Genomic DNA, 16,370 nt, shown 5'->3' on the forward strand with positions numbered 1-16,370 from the left:
GAAATAAAAAAAAATAATAAAAATTTAGGAACCAATTTTTTGACGTGTTTTAAGACCAAGAGATTATTATTCAATTTTAAATTAAATATTCTGTACTTCTAATTAATAAAGTTATCTGCAAAGAGTTTTCATACTATTTAAATCAAGTCAACAATTAATTTTAAAAATATAAAAAATTAAAATAAACTTTGTAATTTTATAAAAATCTTATTTTATATGGTTATTTACATCGCACTCTGTGAACGTTTGTAGATTTTTAGTTATTAAAATTATACTACAAGTCAATTTGCAAACCCTAAAATATGAGTTGTACTTATCAAACTGTATTCGAGGTACACGTATTTTGAAGGAGTAAAGTATATTACATGACTACTTCATCACCAGTTAATAACTCTCGATAGCTCATACTCATCCACAATAACATACGTACAGTCAAGAAATGCCAATACTACGTATATTCAACAGACCAATAGAATTTAACCGATCTAAACCAATTCTCTCGTCTCCAACTAGCACAAATTCATATAAACGTATCAAACATTATTGATTTCTATAACTGAGCCAGCGCATTAATTTTTCATACCTTCGTATTAATATTTCTAATGCAGCAGTATTTATTAATAATTTAAACGTCAGTAATGTATATTATTTTTCTATATAAAGTTTTATTTAATTTCTCATCGGCTTATTCATGTTATTTTTACAAAATAAAATAACTAATTTTTGAAAAGTTCACAAAATAAAATTACCTTACACTAATTATACTTTTAATTAGTTGTTCTCTTTTTTCAATTAATATTTATACAACTTGAATTGTGCCGTGGGGACACACTGAAAATTGTAAAGAATATTCTATCCTATTTTATTACTCATATGTATTTATATTAGTAATAATATACTATCATTATTATTACTGATGTATAATGCAAACATATTGATGTATTGCGAACACAAGATGTTCGCCATTATTAAAGAGGTTTCATCTTGATTTTTAAAACATAGTAATGCTCATTAAACTTTATTCTGAATACTTAGCTATTAATTATGTTTAAAATGCGCTATGAATTAATCCGTTTGAATGTTGAATCTTATTATAAAATTTCTTGATATATTTTTACGTCTTGCAGGTTAATCTTACGACTTAAAGTACATAGGCTTTTACATTTAGTAAACTATTAAAAGGATTTAAGGATTATTTCATTTCCGGTTGATAAATGTATCTGAATTATTTATATTCTAATTAGATTTAGGCAGAACGCTGGATACATTATCTTGTATGTGTAGTGTCACAACTGTAATGATTTGTTGGTGACCCTTGACATGAATCACACAAGTCATGACTAAAAGCAGTATAACTATTCACAATAATAACCCCCCTCACAAAGATCCCTTGCAAAGCATACTGCAGAAGAGAAGAGGAAATTATTGCCTTTTTCATTGTGACAAATATACTACTGCATAACAACATTTCCAGCCCACCGAAAATGGTGGTATTAATTCATTTATATGTCACCTATAATTTATTTTACTACGAGAACTAGCTGTTTAATAAATATGGATAAATCGTCATTACTTTCAGAGAAATTAAATTTGACTAGTACCTCTTGTACAAGTTGCTTCATATTATGCATCATAATCATAAGAAAGAAAGAGACAAATAATATAAAACAACAAACTGATATTCCCTTTCTCTTGTGAGTAGTTGCGTTTTATATGTTGGTTCTTGTCCGCAAGGGAAAAGTTATTTGTATCCTGGCAATATTATAAAATAACAGCATATCACATATATATATATATATATATATATGAATGATGAATTAAACTATGTAATACCTTGAATTTTATGTTACATTTTTATCATTTATTTCTTGATTATTTGTATTAAGCATTAACTATACGTAATACCGGAAGTAAAATTATATAAATGGTTGTTTAACTTAGAGAAGCATAAAACATTTTCAATCTCAGTACTTGAGGTAAATAGTACAGTTCTGATTTAATGCCTTGTTTTGACAGTAGGTAATACTTTTTCCTTTTGTGTTCTACGACATAGTTTTCAGTTCAATGAACTGCAAAGAAGTCCTTTTAAAATTTCTTCCGAATAGATCGTTCTTTAGCATCATCTAAGAACAGTATAAATTCCTTTTAACAGAACATGTCAAATTACTTTCTTTCTATTTTTCTAGTATAAATAACGAGCATATAACTTTACAACGCTAACTTTTTGAATAATAAAATTTTCTTAAAGAACAGAAGAAAATAAAAATTCACTGATATTCTGGATTCATGAATCAAAAGATGGGTAATGATTTTATTTATAACGGGTACATTTATTCATAATAGGGTACGTAAATTATGAATCCGCTCTAACAACACAGAAGTATGTTCCAAACATTTGCCTACACAATAGTTTATAGACTAAGCTATCAAACAATAAAAATATTCAGTTTAAATGGATTTATAATTGGTACAGTAAGTTTTATTTATTTAAATATATGTCGACTTTATTAATTCATATATGGAAATAGATAGTAGTTATAAAAGTGATCCCGACCCTAAAATAAGCAGGAAGGAGTAGATTTCTCTCATCAAAATAAAAAAAACTGTATGTTTAACCATGAGGCTAGAAACACTTAGTTTTCCATCTATCTATTTTGGGTTTATTTCAGTATAAATGTATGTCTTAAGAATCGATTGAAATATTAAAAAAAAAAAAATTGGTGTGCATAATAAAACCGATTGTTTCAGTGAAAAAAAACAGTTATGAAAGTTTTAATAAAAATATTCAAAATGGTACACAATTGATTTTAACGTCATAAACATTGTTTACCCTTTACGTCACCAAAAAAGAGTAAGTTACATAGGTGGAACAAATATAAATTGTGTCAGATTTGGAGACGATCTGCTGATTGCAGCTAAAACCAATCAGACATTACGTGGGATGTTAAAAGCATTGGAATTAGGGATGAAAGAATATGGGATGAAAATAAATCTGAGGAAAACAAAAGTTATAAAGGTGAATAAGGGGGAAGTTATGAATGTTGTAACAACGGAAGAAAAAATTGAACAAGTAAAAAGATACAGATATTTCAGGAAAGTACTAAATGAAGACTGGAGGAGTAAGAAGAGATTAAGACACGAATTGCAACGGTGAAAGAAGGTATTTTAGGAAAAAACCTACCCTGCAGCAATATGGATCTGAACGTAAGGAAGAAATCGCAAAAATGTTATCTTTAGAGTATTTTTTTTGTACGGTAGTGAACATAGACACTGTGGAAAAAGGAAAAAGATAAGAACGAGGATTTGAGATGTGGGTCTAAAGGAGGATGGAGAAGATAAAATGGGTAGGCAGAGTAAATAAAATAGAATTATTAGAAAAATAAATGAAGGTAGAACAATACTGGCAGCTATCAGAAGGTGGGAAGGAAACTGGAACGGGCATATAATTAGGGGAAAAGGAATAATAAATACAATTCTTGAAGACTCCAATGAAGGTGAAAAAAGAAGAGGAAGGAAAAGACTGAAGTTAATAAATGACATAAAGATGGGTAGTGAAGGTTATGATGAGATGAAAAGAAAAGTATGAGTCAGAAACAGATGGAGACAGCAGGGGTGTCAGGAACCTGCCAACAGGTAGAACACCACATGGTGATGAATATCTCGGTTACTATATATTTTCTAAATTTTATTTTATAAGAAGACATCTTAAGTAGTTCATACTGAAAAAAACGATATTCCATTTGTTTCAATAAGATTAAAAACTACCATGTTATTGTGAGCGAATTTTTTAAGTCAGTCATTCTGAATCACGATTAAATTATTAGTATCTTCATTAACAAACGAATGAACACAATTAATTCTCCTATACTCGTGCGCGCGCGAGTGAGTGAGCCCACGCGCGTGTTATTAGGCATTTTTAATAGTTAATTGGAAGCACCTAATACCGTTTTTTTCTTTTTTTTAGAAGCATTTTTAATGTTGCTTTAGACTGTGATGTCTGATACCCAGGTTGTAATTATCTGGATGTGTGGATGAGTGTATACGATAATTAAAAAAAAAGGACTGGCGAAAAAAATAAGGTCGCAAGGGATCGAATCGTGGACACGTATAGCGACAAGGGAGTTATTGTTGAGGGCGTTTTTAGTCCATTTACGTACAAGAGTGGTTGGATTGGGGCGCTCCGATGACGCATTAAGGACCCTCAAGGTATATGAGGTGGACGCGCGATTCGAACGGGTACGCGTGAGTTACATACCCGGACTCTGATTAGGGTATAGGGACGGGAAGGATAGCCGTTCTGAAGAGAGGCATTGGGGCAACTGGATAGAGTTGTCATGTTTCAATTAACCAGGAGGAATCCCGATTGGCAGGGCAGCGATTTTAGCTGTATGTACTAGGGTGGAATATTCTACAGCTACGTCATTCAGGGCCGACCGAGGCAGCGTCTTCTAGGCGATTACCGGTTGACCGTGTGATTAAAAATAGTCGAAGAAAACAAATTTGTAAATAATCGTGGCTGAATGAAACTACACAACCAGTTAAATACTGTTATCGAATAAAAAACTAATTTTGTGTTAGTACAATGACTTTAAAAATTTGGTTACTGACCCATCTATTAAAGGAGTCTCTCGCAGTAATGCGGAAGCTAATTGAAGTCGTTCCTGATACGGTGCTTCAGCACGAAGCTGTAATGCTAATGGAACAGCTACCCCCGCAGCAGCAGCTAAAAGAACAGCAGCAACTATTAGCCAGCGTTGTCGAAACCTTAGTAACTCCATACAACCTGGAAAAAATCAAATACAAACGTAAATAACTCTCTATTTTTTTAACTAAATAGAATAATTTATTATGATATATATATATATATATATATATATACACCAAGTAGGATTCAAGAATTTATCATTTAATGGTAAAAATGTGTCAAGGGACGGTAAAAAATGTGAAAGAAGAAAAAATTCTCAGTAGGATGGGAAAACAATTTAATTATTATTTTTTTTATTTCTAAGGAAGATTCAAAAGTCAATAAATTATCTCATTTCAAATATAATTCTTACAAATTATTTTTTAGAGAAAAGTGACATAGAACTTTACGGTAAGTATTGTAACAAAGATGAAAAACAAAATTTTCTTTAATTGCATTTATGGTTAAGATATTCTCCAAAAAAAGTTACGCTTACTTAAAAAATACTTTTAAGTGTATTTAAAAAAAACCTTTTGTGTAAATTTTAAGTTCAATAGTTAAACAAATAATAAAAATTTTGTGAATAGGTTTATAAGATTTTCACAGTTATATTATTAAAAAAGTTCATAAAAAGTTGTTTAAGCTAACTGAAACAGTTACGTTTTCTATTAGTAGGTGATAATAATAATTAAGTTCTACGATACTTAAGAAATGTGTACGCTTATTTCTGTTTTGAATACTACAATGATTAAAAAATAAATAAAAAATTATATCTCATAGAATAAAATCTTAAATATAATTCTACGGTCAGAAAACTTATTGTTATACGAGAATAGAAACATTTCCCAGACATCAAAATTGATATTTCTCGTTTTATATTTAATATTCATAATAAAATAAGCAAACAAATAACCAAAAGAATCGGCAGTGGATAATTAATCATTCATAAAATATTGAAACCTCTTAGGGATTTTAATTTGAAAATTTCAAATGTAAAAATTTCCAAATTTACAGTACTCAACAAATAATTTTTTTAATTTAATTATAATTGATAACTTTGATAATTACAAATAAGTTGGATTTATGATTGGTGATGTAACGCCGAAAATGAACTCCTTTCAAAAAATTAATCATCATTTCACTGCTAGAATTTGGCAAATTACAAGTATCATTTATATGGTAAAATTATTGATGTACTGAAGTTCGATAATAAAACAAATATTTCTTACAGAATTGTAGTATTTGTCGTGAATATGGAATATTATTCTCTTTCTCGAAATAATGGCCTTATATTTGGAATGACACCATTCACACCTGCGCCACAACTTGTGTTGTCAATGATCTAGTGTCTTCATTAAAAATATTTTAAGGTAATCTGCCTAATTGCATTTAAATATTGAAATTTAAGTAAGTCAACCCGAGATCAGGACGATTACGTAATAATAATAATAATACATTAAAAAGTCGCCGTTTTGGCTCTGAGAGTAATAAATTTGAAATAGCTTATACAATATGTTATAAATATTGAAATAAATTTGAATACAAGTGATGCGTGTACCAACAGAAGGAGAAAAGATGGAAACGTAAGAGTAAGTAGAAGTAAAAAAATCAACAAAAATTTACCGGTTTTCTTCAAAAACATATTTGAAAAACGGGAGTGTAAGTTAGTTGTGTCCAGAAACAAAGAGCTAAAAACATCTTGCGAAGAGCCTTGTACTTTACAAAGTACAGTACTTCCACGAGCCGCGCAAGAAGTAATTCGACTGGAAGAATTTAAAAGGCAGCAGATGTTGCGAAATTATAACGGTAGAAGCTAACGTGCTAATAGATAATGCAAAAAAATATTAGTAAAACTTAGGATAATGGAGTGTAGTTATAATAAATATACATACATATATATATTTTTTTTTTTTGCGGTAATTACAAATTATAAGAATTACTGACTGGCCAGTAGTTGTAGCGCAATCAAGAAACTGGTTTACTGTTTAACTGTTCCTGCATTAGATTCCAATCAAAAGACTTATATTTTCATTACTTCATTTCCGTCAACATAAAAAAAATTATCTATAAATTTAGTCGGATATCTTTAGAATGAACAAATGAATAAAAACATAATCCATAAATATTTTTCTTAAAAATGTAACTCATATAATAGTCTAATAATAATTCTACGTAATAATTATGTAATAATTCTAATAATAATAATAATGTCCTATGTAATATTAGGACATTATTTTACGATGTTTTTTCTTTTCAGTTATCATTCACGTAACTAGTTTGATGCACTTACAACATTCATCTGTTCTATTTTTAATTCTAATTTCATATGTTTTTCACTCTAATTTTTATGTAATTATATTATTGTTTTTCTTCCCTCACAGTTTTGCTGTTACATTTCTTTCACATCAAACTGAGAGAATATAAATTTTATAGAATGTTAATGTCGGTGACTCCGAAGGATATACAGAATCTTTCCAAATTATTATTTGATTTAGACAAAAAAAAATCTACTTCATGTCTTAACAACTAAATTTCCTATCAGATACCTTCTCATTTGTCGAGGTCTTTTCCATTTCATTTACATTTTTTTCTGTTTAGGACGTAATTAAGAGGTGGGCATTGTTTCGCTTTTTAACCTATTTTAACTTATTTTGCTTATATGACACTAATAACAATTAAATTAGGTAAAAAAAAACACACACAAATTCTTTGGCTACAAATAAATTACTCTTGTCCCTTCGATCTTTATTAAATTTTTGCCTTACCTATCAAAATATGAATAAATAATTTATTCTATGTCTTAATCATATGCACAATAGAAATGAAACAAGTTTCATTATCTTTTTTTATCTCACCAAATCATAATTTTTGAAGTGAAAGCGTCCATCATATACTATGTTTAGATTGTAAGAAATGCTATTCAATATCGAACTAACTTAATTCATTGAATCCATAATTAATTACTTAATTAATCAATTAATCGATTAAATTCAAATTTTTCCAATAAAAAAGCGTGGTGTGATAATTTGTTTGCTGTATGTGCGCACATTTTTATTTTGATTGAAGCGCACGAAAGATTCATTCGTTCGAAAGATTTATTCCTGTGATAAAAAAGATATATCTAAAATTATATATGTGTTTTGGGGATAAAAAAGGAAAACATTGGGAGTTAGAGATGTGTTAAAAAATCATATCTCAAGAAACAGCTAAAAATGTTCACGATTCGAAGCTTTTCGTTGTAAAGGTTTTTGTTGTTATTACTCTAAATTTATGAAAGTTATTTAGTTACGATTGGCAAACACATTTAACAAAGTCATGTGTAACGAAACATAAACCATGTAGAATTTTTGCGGCGGGCCGTAGACCCGGTTTTTTTCTAGTTACTGATATAATTCATAATGATATGAAGGGTTTTTGATGAAATCTCGCTGATCTTTCAAGGGTTGTTACTTTTTAACTTATGATATTTTTCCATATAAATATCTCTTGTTTTTGTGTAAATTTTTGTTACGAATACTTTTTCCTGTTTATCCTCCGGGAATCACCGTCACCCACTCGTGAATCACTGTATTACTTCAGAGGATGATATGTATGAGTGTAACTGAAGTGTAGTCTTGTACAGTCTCAGGTCGACCATTTCTGTGATGTGTGGTTAATTGAAACCCAACCACCAGTAAGATAACTAACCTGAATCCGAACAATGCCTTCTCTATGAAAATCTTTATATATCAAAAGAGTAGTGTAATGGAATATGAAATTAATTATAAATGACAATAAAATATACAATAATGTTATTTATTATCAAATGATACTTAAGAGCTAGAAATCTATGTCAAATAATAGGCGATATAATAAAGATGTATATTAATGATTGGTCATGGTTGTCCCAAAAAAGGAACTATACTTTTGTAAAACTTCGTTTTGTTGATCTTGAAAAGCGTACTATTGATTATTTCGAATTTGATACATATATTCATAAGTATGAAATATGTTTTAATACTAGAATTTATATTCTAATGAATATAATTTTACATTATTTCTGGATTTATTACAAGCAAAACATGCGAGCAACGCACAAAAGTAGCTGGAATGTGTTATTAATTATGAAAATATCATATATAATAATTATTAAAAATAAATCTGAGGTAGATACTTAGTATTTGGTAACTGTTTAATAAATCATTACTTTTCTTTTTCCAGAAGTAATTACAATGTTTAGTTTGTCAAACCAAATTTTTAATCCATTAGTAAAAATAAAACTACTGATAATTATTTTCCACATGAATAAAAAAAAATCGCCATATATCTAATGTAACCAAAAAGTATATGTGAGTAATAGTTTCCATTTCATGTTTTAAAAATATTTTTCTTCCATTTTATTTCTTTATAATAGAAATTATTCTGTAGATATAACATATTGTATAACATAGAGTGAATGTAGTATCATATTTTTGCCATAAAAAGCTCTTGTTGACAAGGCTACACACTTCTGTTTAAGTATCATAATATATTTTATTTCTCTTTCAAAAACAAACGACCCTTAAAAATTTCTGAAAGTTTATTTTAGCTAAACAGAAATTTGTAATGGATAGAAATAAAAAAAAAATTGAATACATAATTGCGAGATGTACACAATATATGTGAAAAAGACTTCTTTTCTAAGTAAATTAAACTTAATATTTTTTAAAAACATTCACTTACATTTAATAGCTTTATTTATTAATGTTTAACTAAAGAATAAAAGGTAAGATATATTAATCTATTATAATATAATTGATTTATATGTAATTGTAATTATATGAAATTAAAAGAAGACAAATAAAGAAAAAAAAGACAGACCTAATAAATCTTCATCTTAAAATAAGTCCAATCAGAGATATTTATATTATAACATATAAATATTACCCTCCTCTATGAATCATGAGACCTTGCCGTTGGTGAGGGGGCTTGAGTGCTCAGGGATACAGAGTAGCTGAAACGAAGGTGCAACCATATCGGAGAGGTATCTGTTGAGAGCCAGACTAAGGAATGATTCCTGAAAGAGGGCAGCAGCTCTTTCAGTAGTTGTTAGGGGCGTGAGTCAGGACGACTTAAACGGCCGTATCAACATCACTCAGTCCTCTGAGTACTGCGCAGCTGAAAGCAATGGAAAACTACAGCTGCTTTTTTCCAAGAAAATGTGGCTCTCTGCATTTTCACATAGCAATAATGGAGGCGCCTTCCTTGGTAAAATATTCCGGAGGTAAAATAGTCCCCCGTTCGGATCTCCGGGTGGGGACTACTAAGGAAGGGGTCACCAGAAAATTAAAAAATAACATTCTACGAGTCGGAGCGTGGAATGTTAGAAGCTTGAAAAAGGTTGGTAGGCTAGAAAATTTAAAAAGGGAAATGGGTAGGACAAATGTGGAAATAGTAGGAATTAGTGAGGTTCGGTGGGAAGAGGAAGGCGACTTTTGGTCAGGTGATTTTAGAGTAATTAACTCAGCGTCAAATAATGGGCAGGCAGGAGTAGGTTTCGTGATGAACAAGAAGATAGGGAGGAGAGTGGAGTATTTCAAAACGCATAGCGATAGAATCATTGTAATAAGGATAAAATCAAAACCTAAACCGACAACGATTGTTAACGTCTATATGCCTACAAGCGCCCATGATGATGATGAGGTAGAGTGTGTATACGAAGAGATTGATGAAGCAATTAAACACGTAAAAGGAGATGAAAATTGAATAATAGTTGGAGATTGGAATGCAAGCATTGGAAAAGGCAAGGAAGGAAATATAGTGGGTGAATACGGGCTGAGCAAAAGGAATGAAAGAGGGGACCGACTTATAGAATTTTGCACGAAGTATAATTTAGTAATTGCCAACACCCAATTTAAAAATCATAATAGAAGAATATACACTTGGAAAAAGCCAGGTGATACTGCAAGGTATCAGATAGATTATATCATGGCTAAGCAAAGATTTAGAAATCAACTCGTTGACTGCAAAACTTACCCTGGAGCAGACATAGATAGCGACCATAATTTGGTGATAATGAAATGTAGATTGGGATTTAAAAACCTGAAGAAAAGGTGTCAGATGAATCGGTGGAATTTAGAGAAGCTTGAGAAAGAGGAGGTAAAGAAGATTTTTGAGGAGGACATCGCAAGAGGTCTGAGTAAAAAAGATAAGGTAGAAAATGTAGAAGAAGAATGGGAGAATGTTAAAAAGGAAATTATTAAATCAGCAGAAGCAAACTTAGGCGGAATAAAGAGAACCGGTAGAAAACCTTGGGTTTCAGACGATATATTGCAGCTGATGGATGAACGTAGAAAATATAAGAATGCTAGTGATGAAGAAAGTAAAAGGAACTATCGGAAATTAAGAAATGCTATAAACAGGAAGTGCAAACTGGTGAAAGAAGAGTGGATTAAAGAAAAGTGTTCAGAAGTGGAAAGAGAAATGAACATTGGTAAAATAGACGGAGCATACAGGAAAGTTAAGGAAAATTTTGGGGTACATAAATTAAAATCTAATAATGTGTTAAACAAAGATGGTACACCAATATATAATACGAAAGGTAAAGTCGATAGATGGGTGGAATATATTGAAGAGTTATACGGAGGAAATGAATTAGAAAATGGTGTTATAGAGGAAGAAGAGGAAGTTGAGGAGGATGAAATGGGAGAAACAATACTGAGATCTGAATTTAAGAGAGCATTAAAAGATTTAAATGGCAGAAAGGCTCCTGGAATAGACGGAATACCTGTAGAATTACTGCGCAGTGCAGGTGAGGAAGCGATTGATAGATTATACAAACTGGTGTGTAATATTTATGAAAATGGGGAATTTCCATCAGACTTCAAAAAAAGTGTTATAGTTATGATACCAAAGAAAGCAGGGGCAGAAAAATGTGAAGAATACAGAACAATTAGTTTAACTAGTCATGCATCAAAAATCTTAACTAGAATTTTATACAGAAGAATTGAGAGGAGAGTGGAAGAAGTGTTAGGAGAAGACCAATTTGGTTTCAGGAAAAGTATAGGGACAAGGGAAGCAATTTTAGGCCTCAGATTAATAGTAGAAGGAAGATTAAAGAAAAACAAACCAACATACTTGGCGTTTATAGACCTAGAAAAGGCTTTCGATAACGTAGACTGGAATAAAATGTTCAGCATTTTAAAAAAATTAGGGTTCAAATACAGAGATAGAAGAAAAATTGCTAACATGTACAGGAACCAAACAGCAACAATAACAATTGAAGAACATAAGAAAGAAGCCCTAATAAGAAAGGGAGTCCGTCAAGGATGTTCCCTATCTCCGTTACTTTTTAATCTTTACATGGAACTAGCAGTTAATGATGTTAAAGAACAATTTAGATTCGGAGTAACAGTACAAGGTGAAAAGATAAAGATGCTACGATTTGCTGATGATATAGTAATTCTAGCCGAGAGTAAAAAGGATTTAGAAGAAACAATGAACGGCATAGATGAAGTCCTACGCAAGAACAAAACAAAAGTAATGAAATGTAGTAGAAATAACAAAGATGGACCGCTGAATGTGAAAATAGGAGGAGAAAAGATTATGGAGGTAGAAGAATTTTGTTATTTTGGAAGTAAAATTACTAAAGATGGACGAAGCAGGAGCGATATAAAATGCCGAATAGCACAAGCTAAACGAGCCTTCAGTAAGAAATATAATTTGTATACTGCAAAAATTAATTTAAATGTTAGGAAAAGATTTTTGAAAGTGTATGTTTGGAGTGTCGCTTTGTATGGAAGTGAAACTTGGACAATCGGAGTATCTGAGAAGAAAAGATTAGAAGCTTCTGAAATGTGGTGCTATAGGAGAATGTTAAAAATCAGATGGGTGGATAAAGTGACAAATGAAGAGGTATTGCGGCAAATAGATGAAGAAAGAAGCATTTGGAAAAATATAGTTAAAAGAAGAGACAGACTTATAGGCCACATACTAAGGCATCCTGGAATAGTCGCTTTAATATTGGAAGGACAGGTAGAAGGGAAAAATTGTGTAGGCAGGCCACGTTTGGAGTATATAAAACAAATTGTTGGGGATGTAGGATGTAGAGGGTATACTGAAATGAAACGACTAGCACTAGATAGGGAATCTTGGAGAGCTGCATCAAACCAGTCAAATGACTGAAGACAAAAAAAAAAATAATAAATAAATATTACTTTACTAAAAAAAAATAAAATAAATAAAATTAGACATATAATATACTTATTTATTATTTATTTCTGATTATTTCTCTTTAGGAGAGGCGTAAACTTGAGCCAATCATGGCTTTACTTCCTTCTTCTCTTCCCAAAACCTCTTCATCCGTTCACTATGTTTCTTCTTCCTCTCCTTCGTCCATCTTCTTCCTAACGTTTCTGTTTTCTGTTCATGTTAAATTTTCTTATTTTTATAGTAAAATATAATTATATATAATAAAATATTTCTATAAGTAAGAACATTTTTAACTAATTAATACATATATATTTTTATTTATTTACTATCAAATGATATTTAGCAGCTAGAATTCTATGTGAAATAAATCGGCCATATAATACATATATATTGATGTTGCCAAAATAAGAAGTACATTTTTGTAAAACTTTGTATTGTTGATCGTGAAAATAAATCTGAATTTAATTACTGTTATTTCACGCAGTAATTAATTTTGTGTACTAATATTATAACATATACACATTTCCCTTGGGTATTTATTAATTCTGTGTTTAATGATACTGTTGTTATTATGGTTTTGTATTATTTTCCTTTCTCCCTCTGGGCATAAGCTCTACATTCCTTTTTATTTACCAGTGGAGTAGCACATCAACTCATGCCTAGCATGATTATATATGTAATGTATAATTATAAGTTTTTGTACATGCAATTCACTGTATTAATAAAATAACTTAACAAATCGCTATGTTTTAATTTGAGTTATTAAATAATCTACGAGTAAATTAGGAATCTCCAAAAGGAATTACAGGAATATAAGGTTAGGTTACCTATTACATTTATTCTAGTACACAGTTAAATATTCATCTAACTATGAATCTTTTAAGGTAACAATGTATTTATTAAATATACACATACTCGTAAAAAAACAATTAATAATGTTCAACGGTCGGTTGCAAAATACTTATATATGTTACGTAAAAAAAAAAAATAAATAAAACCAATCTAACTATCATTTATAAAAAAATGTAAATTTAAAAGATCGTTAATCTGTTCAGAAAGTAAAATTTATATACTTTTATAATGTATACTGTTTAGTAAACAATATTTTTCTTCTTTTAAACAAGATCAAACGTTTTACGATTAATAATAATTTTAAGATTTAGTTTTCTTCCAATAATAATTTTTTTTTACGATTTTAATTTCGCCAACTTAATATACAAAATATTAACTTATAATTAAGTTAATTAGGACTACACAAAAAGTAGTCTTGTAATTTGCAGTACTCTAAATAGTTTAACTCTGTATTATTAAATTTAATTTATGTTTTTACCTGTTAAAACCTGCGAATAAAATAGTTTAAAAATTAATTAAATTAAATTAATGTAAATAGTTGTTAAATGAATTTTAATCCAGGGAAAAAATGCAAACCAAATTTTAAGAAACTCAAATTATTATAAAATGGAAGTTAAAAGTAAATCCGAATAAGTCAAGTCATATTACGTTTGCAATGAGCAGGTAAGACTGTCCTGAAGTCCATATGGACGGGGTCGTCATTTCACACTCTGATCGCGTTCGGTATCTTGGGCTCCACCTTGATTTCGTTTAACGTGAAAGTACCACGTGAAAGAGAAAAGGAATAAACTTAACACCAACTTTAAGATACTTTATTTATTTTATAACACTGATTTAACAGATTTACAAAAAACTACGTTATTTGCATGCTTCTTTAAAAGATGAAGCGTTAGCCATTATTAAAAATTTGTCAATAACGAATGAGAATTATGGAAATGCTTTAGATTTACTAATGATTCGATTTAACAAATATTTAATTGCTTCTCATAATGCTGATTGCATCGTAAGGTTCTGACCTTACGATTCCATAAAAAGAGAATCTGTAGATAGATACTTTGTCTAATTTTATTAACGAAATATCCTCACACCTAAACTCACTTGAAGCATATGAATTTATCGTAGTCCAATTTCTAACATCTAAGTTGGATTATAACACTTTAAGACTGTGGAATGATAAATTAAAAAATTAAAGGTTTCCCACCTTTAAAGACTATATAATTTCTCAACACGAGACGCAAACTTTTCGAAAACAATAAATATTATTAAAACATCTTTTATTATTAAAATATATCAGCGAAAACAATGTTCACAACTATCGCACGTATATTTAATTAATGAACTAATAAGTTGCAAATAAACCAATCGTATAGTCCGTCATTAATTTATAAATACTTTCACTGGAAAAATAATATGCACATTTACATTTTTAAACTCCTTGATATAATCATAAAATGGATACATATTAAAAAAATTATTCCTTTTATTTGAGTAGCATATAAAAATGTAAAACATTATCTCATGATAAAAAGAAAAACTAGAAACTTTTTAAAAATAAGCAGTTGAGCAATTTTCTTTAAAGGATTAAAAATTAAGTATTTAAATAACAATTTTTTAATAGTAACACTGCGATTCTGGACGTTACAAAAAATTTATCACACCTTAATTTATTTTTTTTTTATCTATATATCAGTGTCCCATGTTTAACCATGTTAAAGTTTGGTCGAAATGCGTTTTTATTTAGAGTCCAGAAGTAAACAGCATTAGGAATATAATAAAATTTAGGCACTAATAACTTAAACAAAATGAATTAACGTGTGGATGATTTTTTCTCTTTATAATTTATATGCAACGGAAGGGAAACTGTACGATTACATGCATTTACAAACAGGTAAGTTAAGATTTTTCCCATTTAATTTAATTTTTAATTATATAAAATGTTTCCCATTTAAATTCATTAAAGTGAGTATCACAAGCTGTTGGGCTACTTTTGAGTTAGGTAACTGTTGACTGTTCGGGAGCCTGATAATTCAGTTGTATGTTTAATTAAAGTTAATTCGTGAAGGTAATCTACAAGATTACGTAATTTTGCAAGTTACCATATCTTTTTCTATCAAAAGTGAAAGGCTAAAAACTACTCTGGAACCCAAGAACTTCAAAATATAAATTTATTGTAACTTAGAAATTTATATTTTTGGATTTCACGATTAGTTAATTTTTTACACTGATCACAAGGAGTTTAAATGTTACCCTTTATGAATTATAAAAGTAGTTCATAGTTCTACAAAAGTACAAACGAATCCACCCAAAGGGTTGTTAAGTAACCGATTCGGTTCTCGGAATTCAATGTATGAAAAAACCAGTGATGCAGTTTTTAAAATGCTTATACTTAAAAAAAGACAAAAATATCTTCATGGTATTGTAAAGTTGCGGTCATAATAGTTACAAAGAAATTGTATTCTGCTATCTGTATATAAAAAATAATTGTCAGAATGTATTTTAAATAGTTATTTAATTACTTTTTATTCACTTAGGACCCGTAGATGTACAATATCTATTTTTTACAAATGACAGCGAAAATTCTTATTATAGATGGGCTCAGCAGAAGAATTCACAAGAACGGATGAAAAATTAAGTCAAAAACAATGTAAATTGGAATTTTTAATTT

General features: G+C 29.6%; 1 protein-coding gene across 1 annotated transcript in view; it reads right to left on the reverse strand.

Moving 5' to 3' along the window:
* Positions 1–16,370, reverse strand: part of LOC142320027 (dipeptidase 1-like) — a 633,229-nt gene that overhangs the window by 261,508 nt on the left and 355,351 nt on the right. The window contains exon 4 of the mRNA XM_075357707.1: positions 4,609–4,783. Within this exon, the coding sequence (XP_075213822.1) occupies positions 4,609–4,783 (175 nt within the window). The remainder of the gene's footprint in view (positions 1–4,608; positions 4,784–16,370) is intronic.

This window comes from Lycorma delicatula, chromosome 2, assembly GCF_047948215.1.
Source record: "Lycorma delicatula isolate Av1 chromosome 2, ASM4794821v1, whole genome shotgun sequence".
NCBI lineage: Eukaryota > Metazoa > Arthropoda > Insecta > Hemiptera > Fulgoridae > Lycorma > Lycorma delicatula.